The sequence below is a fragment of the Nanorana parkeri genome, unplaced genomic scaffold (assembly GCF_000935625.1).
Source record: "Nanorana parkeri isolate BGI_ZX_2015 unplaced genomic scaffold, ASM93562v1 scaffold356, whole genome shotgun sequence".
In the NCBI taxonomy this organism is placed as follows: Eukaryota; Metazoa; Chordata; class Amphibia; order Anura; family Dicroglossidae; genus Nanorana; species Nanorana parkeri.
The window spans coordinates 1100775-1110033 of NW_017306624.1; the positions used below are offsets into that span (position 1 = coordinate 1100775).

Consider the following 9259-nt stretch of genomic DNA (forward strand, 5'->3'; position numbering starts at 1 on the left):
CTACCACACCTAAAGGGCCTGGTATGACTTTGGGGGGGGGGGACCTCCCTTTTTTTTTTTTTTTTTAGCTTTGGATGAAATAGTGACAGGTTTTTATTGCTACATAAAAATAGAATAAAAAGGGAACCAACTTCCTGTACAAAGACAGTCAACAAAAGAAGCGGTGTGTGTCCCCAATGGGGAGATTTACTCTTACTATATGTGCTAGAGACCATTGTCACTAGGACATAAGGTGAGGGGAAATTCCTACATTTTGTCATCACCAGACTAGGAACAGAGGGGTTATATTTCAATGGGGACAACTGTTCAGGGACAGCAGTCTCAGAGGATTTTCTTTTCTTTGGAGTGATTTCCTTTTGGTCATTGTTGTGTCTTGAGACTGGAAGGGAAGAAAAATCTCCCCAAAGGGACTTGCCAATACCAAGAACCGATACCTGTTCTTCTGCTGGCATAGAGCCGGCTTCCCGTGCAGTCAGGAAGCCGGGCGGCGGGTAATTACATGCCGTCTGGCTTCCTGTTTGCCCTGTTGTCCTGTTTTCTCCCTTTTGGGGAGAAAAATCTCCCCAAAGGGTCTTGCCAATACCGAGAACCGATACCTGTTCTTCCGCTGGCATAGAGCCGGCTTCCCGTGCAGTCAGGAAGCCGGGCGGCGGGTAATGACATGCCGTCTGGCTTCCTGTTTGCCCAGGAAGCAGGCTCCATGTTGTTTGGCCGGCTTGATTTAATTGGCCGAGAAACCGGATTCCCAGGCAATCAGGAAGCCAGGTGGCGAGTAATGACCCCGCTTCCTGATTGGCCGGGAAGCCAGCTCCATGCTGATTGGCTGTTCGGCCGGCTCAATGCTGATTGCCCAGGAAGCCGGCTTCCCAGCCATTTATCAAGGAGCTGTCTGTTCAGCCGACTCAATGCTGATTGGCCGGGAATCTGGCTTCTCTGCCAATCAGTATGGAGCCGGCTTCCCGGCCAATCAGGGAGGCGGGTCATTACTCACCACCAGGCTTTCTGATTGCCCGGAAAGCCGGCTCCATGTTCCCCACAAGAACTGCTGGTCAGAAATGTCCGGGGTTTGCATGATATCCCTTTAAAACCAAAGAAAAAACGTCTTGTGTTAATACAAAATGGAAATGTACAGTATTTAAAGCGGGCTTTGAGCTATAATCATATTGTATGTTCAAACCATTAAGAAATTATATTTTAGTTCTTTGTAGATGCTGGAGAGGTAACCCACATAATATTTGGTTGGGTCTCTGAGGCTCTCTAGATGTGTGTTTGAGTTCCTGGGTCTGTTCACCTGCTTTAGCCATTACGAGGCATCCACTCCTTATTCTCAAATGTAGGAGGGTGGGTTGGAGCATAGCTGGGAACTGAGTCCTGAAAAGTGTCATTTCTGACCACCAGACCCAGTTTATAACTGGGAAATCTATTTTAGATGGACTGACCCTTTAAGTTAAATGCTTGTTGCTGAGATTTAGATTTATTTTTTTATTTTTTTCAGACGCATCCAACCCAGACGGCCTTTCTGTCCAGTGTTGATCTTCACACTCATTGCTCCTATCAGCTAATGCTACCTGAAGCCATTGCTATTGTTTGTTCCCCAAAGCACAATGAGTATGTTCACTGGCTGATATGTACAATATATTAATATGAAAGATATGTACTTTGCAGAGAATTCTTATGTAAATGCCGATGTGGTGGTGTCATATAGCGTATGAAATTCCAAAAAGTATAATGAAATGTCAAAATATAATTATGTAGTGTTGGCATACTGAACATCTGGGGTGTGCACACTTACTGGGGTTGATTTACTAAAGACAAACAGGCTGTTCACTTTGCAAGGTAAAGATGAATAAGACCCCTTGGCTATTTAAGAATTGACATAATAGAGTTGATTTACTAAAGACAAATAGGCTGTTCACCTTGCAAGGTTATTTTCCCCTGGCTTAGTTAATATGGCCAAAATACACTTTGCAAAGGATATCCAGTCACATGCTAGGAAAAATTTTAAAAATGATTGGATGATGGTCAGCAGAGCTTTACCACATTTCCTAAACTAAGGGGAAACTTCCCCTGCAAAGTGCAAATTCCCTTTACAAAGTAAACAGCCTATTTTGTCTTTAGTAAATCGGCCCAATTATTTCCATTCTTAAGTAGCATCGTTGTATATTTAGACCATTCTTCTTTTATAAATTCTTAACAAGGATAGTAACAAGGATTTTCAACAAAATTGTCATAAAGAATAGGAGGGAAATCCCAACAAAAAGAGAATGAAAAGCCACATGAGAAGAATTATCACACCAAGCATAAAAAGTGTGAATGAAAAGGAGACATAAATAGGAGCGGAGAAGGGAGAAGAAGGAAGATAGAGAATGTAGGAAGAAAATAATTTTTAAAAAAAAGGGAGGAGGGGAGTAGGGAAGGGTAATTCCAAAGGGGAAAAAACCCTTCAGGGGCCCATGAGGAAGATGCAGGGCTGGATTTCTCACAAGGGCTTCCGGTCGGCAGGGCGCTGAGGGGCGGAAGGGATTCCTGGGACATGAAGTTCTGGGTGCTGGGCGGGTAGTTGTTTTCTACATTTAGCTCTGCTTTGGGCAAGCAAAGCTTAATGTACAGCAGGGAAGCTCGCCAAGATCACTACTATGCAGCCTGCTCGTCTGTCTTCCCCCGCCGGCTACCTATTTCCCCGCCGGCCGATGATCCTCTCTTCAGGATAGAGAAAGGGGAGCAGAGCAGAGAACGTCCATTCTCCGCTTTGCTTCGTATAAACAGTGAGAGGGGAGAACTGCACTCGCTGCCTTCCCGTCTCAGCTGTCACAGGAGTTCCAGCACAGTCCTGTGCTAGAACTCCTGTATTGGAGGTGACAGGTTCAATAAAGAGAACCTGTCACCTCCAAATGATATCACACAGGAGCTTGTTAGCTCATGTGACAGCAATAAAGTTTTATATCTGCAGAGTCCAAATTTGACATTTGTACTTTATTTTACCTAACTGTTTAACACCTGCATTTTCTTTTTTTCTGTTGAAGATCAGAATAAAATGGTATACTTTGTGCCTTTCAGCACTGGAATATTTCGACTTACTAATGCTGGCATGCTGGAAGTGTCTGCCTGTAAGAAGAAAGGTTTTCATCCTCACAGCAAAGAGCCAAAACCGTTCAATGTAAGTGAACATTATACAGTCAGTGGCATGGTTTGTGAGGGGAGGGGGTGAATATAATGTACTGTCTGTAACAGGTGATCAGATGTGAAATGCAGTACAGCCTTCAGATGCCCATAAAGATTGGATGACTATATTCCAATCTCATGTTAAGGGCTGCATTAGGCAAACCTTAACATACTACTGCCAGTAAAGCCTGCCCTCTCTTCATGGTGACGTGATTATGATAGTATGGAAACTGAACACTGCTTCTGTATCTTAGTGTCGTTTCATTAGCATGAATATTAACATGAAGACAGAGAGTGGTTACCATGTGCAAAATACAGGAAACCATAGCAGCCAATTGGGTTTCAGCTTACTAGTGATAACTGTGTGGTTGCCATGGGTTACTATATGTTCTACACTCTCATTGCACTGTGACCTGTTTCATTTTGAAGAATGGGGAAAGAGAACATGGGGCAATGTCAAGGCTCAAAATATTCTTTAAACTATTTTTAGAAATATGACAAGTACAAGAAATATCTACACTATATCTTTCCTCCAGTTATTTAATTTAAGTAAGTAATAACTAAGACTAACTCATAGTAGCAATACAACCTTTAGAGTAATACATTATTTAACCCTTTTACTGTCATTGACGTAGTACCCCCGCCATGTATCTTGGGCTTTGCTGCCCTTCCTGTGGGCCCAGGACCAGCATGGCGAGGTTGGACGGAAGACTATTTGCTATTCATTGATCATCCCTGTGTTGAATGAAGCCAGAAGCAACAAGCTTTTTGTCACAACAGGTTTCAGAGCTTCATTCCCCAGCCACTGTAGATCCTTGATGTCTCCTTGAAGAGAATGCCACCACTAATGTGCTGCCACATAAGGGGCTTGTGAGCTTCCTACATGATAGCAATAAAGTTAAGTAAAATAACGTTTTAAAAATCAAAGTTAAATGAAACAAAAAACTCCCCAAAACATTTTTGTAAATTTCCCTTCCCCTTTGTACACACACATGTCAACTTAAACCTGTCTGAGGTGTGCCTGTGTACAAAAATTACAGTTATACTACACATGTTGAGGAGTGAGAGCAAGAATTCTATAACCATCATTCACTGTTAACTGTAAAGTGATCATCTGTAAAGGCTTATAATGTATCACCTTTTGTACAGTACAGTTTGTGGTGCCATATTGTTCACCATTTAACAGGTGAACACAGTGTTTAAGCTTGACATGTTTGGTATCTATTTACTCAGCACAGCCTCATCTTTCATATTTGACCAAAATTGGGTTAAAGTGTATCTCTAGGCAAAACATTTTTGGTTTTAGTATTGGATAGAGTGAGTAAGTTTTTTTTTATTGCCGAGTCCCCCTATGGGGAGATTCACCCCTCTATCTGTTCTGGTTAATGTTGTCACTGAAACAGAAAGTGAGGGGAAATCCAAAATTTAAGAGTTGTTCAAAAAAACAAGGAACATCTTCTATAGGGGACACCTGGTTGTGGCAACAGCTGTCTAAAAAGGAAATTCCCCTCACTTTGGGAGATTTCCACTAACTCTATGTTTCATTTCTAGAACAGGAAGGGAAGGTTCCACAGTGGTACACAGAGGGAAAAAATGGCAGAGGCTTTAACCCTCTGCTATAAAACCAAGAAAAAAGTTTTGGCTATACGTACAGTATACTTTAAGGTATTTTTTTTAAAGCGTGCAATGTAAGTACCTGCATTTGACTTGGTTTCAGCCTTTTGCAATGTCTTATTCAGCAGAGCTCAAACTGGGAGAGAGAGGCATATCTAGGAGCCAAACAGATGGGCTACATGCAAATTTGATGACAAGGAATATGGGGATAGGAGAAGAGAGCAGAGTGACAAAGTGATGACCTCTTGCTTCCTCTTTCACTGTCCAGTCACAGGCTTAGGAAGGAACAAGACCTATACATTTTGATTAAAGTGTATGTGAAGATGAAATAAAAAGTTACTTTGTTTATTTTTAATCTTGGTGGTTATCCTTACCATGCCCCACCTTTTTTAAAATGTTTTGCCTTTAAATCTAAAAAAAGAACCTGGTGATCCTGTCAGTCTTCCTTATGCACTCTGTCAATGCCACCTACAGGTTCAGACCCATGGTAGCCTTGACAGACATGCACAGTTCAGCCAGCAAAGGGAACGGCAGAATGCCATAAACATTTTTTTTATAAAACACTGAAAAAGGGTATCTAAAGAGAAAACATAATGTAAACAAAAATGAACAATTTAGCATCTTTAGCATTCACATACACTTTAAACGCATCAGAGAAATATCAGGGTTGTGCTGGGTGAATATTAGGACTGGGTGGATAGTAATTCAAATGCCTTTGAAGGTAAAACATCTCCGATATTTGTACTTTATCCGTGTATTAATTATTCTGCCTGGAAAAAAAAAATCAGTACTAGCTGTGCTAGCCTTTCTCAACCTTTTTAGGTCTGTGGGAACCCCCACAAAAAACTTGGTTGTAGAGAGTTTCAACTACATAGAAATGGGGAATCATTTACCCTCTCCCCCCCCAAAAAAAATGATTTATACAAAAAACATGATATTTTTCAATAATCAACAAACAAATAATAATGGCCAGAAAAGAAACACAGACAGTTAATATTGTAGTGACACCTTACAATGGTGGTCAGCATAGGCAGATCAATATGCTACTGCTGTCTGCTCAAGGTGCCCCTATCAGCCCCTGGAGGAACCCCAGGGTTCCTTGGAATCCTGGTTGAGAAAGACTGATCTATACTCTACAAATACTGCTTACTTGTGTTTTTGTTTTTCAATGCACCATTGAACAGAGATGTCAATAACCAAAGCCTGATTTCAGCCTGCCAGAACCCCATAGCCAGCTTTTTCAGCCCAGGTAATATTTGTTTAGGACCACCCTAGTCAAATCCTGTAAGATCTGTTGTTTCTCTATAGCCCACTTCTCTAGAACTGATTAACTGAAATGAGTCTGGTAAAAAAATGGCAATTTAAGAATTGATTTCCTTTTTTTTCCATTTAGGTTTGCAGACACGTGGTTTTAAAAGATGTGAAAATGACTGTTCTGGATCTCAGGTGATAGTGCCGGGCATCCTCTGTGCTAGCGGTTCTCAACAGGAACAACAAGTGGACTGTTTTTCTAATTTATAATTTTTAAATGTGATGGTTTCATATTTATTGCTCCTGCCTATTTTGGATTTTTGTTTATTTTGAATTAGTATGGCCTTCGTGGTCATAGAAATGAGACATATACCATCTATGTTTATACGTAGATCACAAGAGGCCGATAATTAAAGGTATGCTTCCGTGAACAGTGTTGGCCTATCTTTATTTGCTTTTTACCCCATTTCCAGGTTGATATTTAAAGGGTAATTCCACTTTCCTCACCTTTTATTCCAAAGGTATGGCAGTACAAAATAGTCAAGCTTCTATTTCACATACCAACGTTTCTGATCATGTCAAGGCCTATGCCTAGCAAAAAGCAAAGTAATTTCAATAAGGACAATGACCAGTGTGTGGATGTACTACATTAGGCTTGCATATTACCTTGTGCGTGACCTTTGGGTGGAACCATGAACAGAAACTGTTACACCAACACACTATGGGTCATTTTGAAAAAGGCTTGTATGCAGTAAGGCTCAGTCTGGTCTTCCAGCTTACAGGGAAAAAGAGTTGAAGAAAACCTGTGCTGAAAGAGTATGCAGACTGCCAACCTCATTCTGGATATTTCTACCAGGTCACTGACAAGGGTTGTCGATGGCTGCCCATATTTTCTCTTACCAAAGGTTTCAACCAATCAGCTTTTCTCTTCATTCTTTTCAGTTAAGCTTTAAAAATTAGCTGATTGGTTTCCATGGGCAGCTGATCCAGATTTTGTCTGCTCCCATTTTGATAATTCCCCTCAATGAGTGAGGTTTCTTGTCATTATTTCAGCATACCTAATAATTAGATAATTTTCCCTTTTTGTTATTGTTCATGTGCAGTCTTTTTAGCGCAGTGGTGCACTGCATACAAACATAGGATGGGAACTATATTATTTCATTCAATATGTTCCTTACAATGCACTGACAATATGCATTCTGTGCACAAGTCTGGTTTATTGAAATCAGAGCACTTAGTGTCAAAACACATGAATACTAGTTTGTAAACACTAGTTTAGAAAGAAAAATATGTGAGCCAGATCTAAACATTCAGCAGATGCATGATCAGGTTTTCCAGATATTTGCTTCATCATTGTGCCACTTTTTAACTGAAACAGACAGTTCTGTGCTGTGTATGGAGTGTTGCGTCATTAGGGAGATTTCCAAACGCAGAGCAAAGAAAATATGATGATATTTGTCATCGTCGAGGAAAAAAAATATGACTGGTTAATATAGATGATTAAAATGATGTAGCAAGAATATGATGACTATCAGAGTATGATGTACAAATATGTAAGCCCTGCACAAAAGAAAATGTAGAAACAGTGTCACTTATCAATAAATTGTTCCTTTGCTTGCTTTGTATGTTGCAGCAGTAGAGAGTTTAGCATGGTAAAAGGAGAAGCTTTTGAGGAAGAAGGCAGAATATATGGGTTGTAGATGATACGATTTGTCTTTGTGATGTTGGGAGGTGGTTCTGTACAGTGAAAGTCATAAGTCAACAGTGAGAAGGATGTCCATTTTTTATTATCTAATAATAAGTTAGATAAAATATCTAACGAGAGGTAAATGCTTTTTCTTTGCTCAGATTTCTCTTGCATCATGCCGTCCACCTTTAACCTCTTTATGATAGCTCGGCGTAGTTCTGAAGCTTTTTTCTTTCCTTCAATGTCCATAAATTACCCCTAGTGATCCTTTTAATTCCATAAGAAATATATTTTAGATTTATAGGAATTTTTTAGAAGACACCAACGCATACCAGCACATGTACATATTTCAAAAATAAATACTGAAGTAGGTATGGCTAATTTAAAAAAACTGGAGCAAACGTTACAAAGGGCAACCAATCCAATATCTTGGTTCAATTACATTTTAATGGAGTGCTTTATTCTTGTTTTAGTTCTTGAAATGAACCCTTGAGAGTAAAATAACTGATTGTTAGTGATCTTGGTCTAGAGCTGGCAATGGTCTTTCTCTGTCTCCCTTTCCACATTCTGCAAAGCTCAAGGCTCCACAACAAGTACTCCCATCTAAAAGTTTCCCATCTAAAAGCTCCACAGCAAGTGCTCCCATCTAAAAGCTCCACAGCAAGTGCTCCCATCTAAACGTTTCACAGCAAGTGCTCCCATCTAAAAGATCTACAACAAGTGCTCCCATCTAAAAGCTCCACAGCAAGTGCTCTCATCTAAAAGCTCCACAGCAAGTGCTCCCATCTAAACGTTTCACAACAAGTGCTCCCATCTAAATGTTTCACAACAAGTGCTCCCATCTAAATGTTTCACAACAAGTGCTCCCATCTAAACGTTTCACAACAAGTGCTCCCATCTAAACGTTTCACAACAAGTGCTCCCATCTAAACGTTTCACAACAAGTGCTCCCATCTAAAAGTTTCACAATAAGTGCTCCTATCTAAAAGTTTCACAATAAGTGGTTCACTCTAAAAACTCCACAACAATTGCTCCCATCTAAAAGTTCCAAAAGTACTTCCCTCTAAAAGCTATACAACAAGTACTCCCATCGTAAAGCTCGCTAAAACAAGTGCTTTCATCTAAAGGCTCCACAAGTGCCCCCCTCTGAAAGCTCCACGACAAGTGCTTCCCCCTAAAAGCCCCACAAGTGCTCACCTCTGAAAGCTCCACGACAAGTGCTTCCCTCTAAAAGCTCCACAGCAAGTGCTCCAATTTAAAAGGTCCACAACAAGCACTCGCATCTCCACACCAACCTGTACAAAATATGTCAGAAGACAAGATAGAATGTAGACAGCTTTGCTTCGTAAAAGACATCTGATCTAGGGGTTGCCATAATGGTGTTTCTAGGGTAAGGTTTTTTTTCAAAGAATCTACTGTTCCCAAAATGCTCAAGTCAACTTTTTGTGTTTGACATTAAATGCACGCGCATTTCTGCAATTTAAAGAAGTGCCACTAGGGTGTAGTCTAATGACATCCAGAATTTAAATAGACACATCGAGAAAC

The 9259-nt window shown here is 40.4% G+C and overlaps 1 protein-coding gene across 1 annotated transcript in view; it reads left to right on the forward strand.

The window, feature by feature from the left end:
* Positions 1-6451, forward strand: part of STAMBPL1 (STAM binding protein like 1) — a 33162-nt gene extending 26711 nt beyond the window's left edge. Inside the window, exons 9-11 of the mRNA XM_018558763.1 lie at positions 1496-1608; positions 3058-3157; positions 6170-6451. Of these exons, the coding sequence (XP_018414265.1) occupies positions 1496-1608; positions 3058-3157; positions 6170-6226 (270 nt within the window). The 3' untranslated portion in view covers positions 6227-6451. The remainder of the gene's footprint in view (positions 1-1495; positions 1609-3057; positions 3158-6169) is intronic.
* Positions 6452-9259: the final 2808 nt, after the last annotated feature.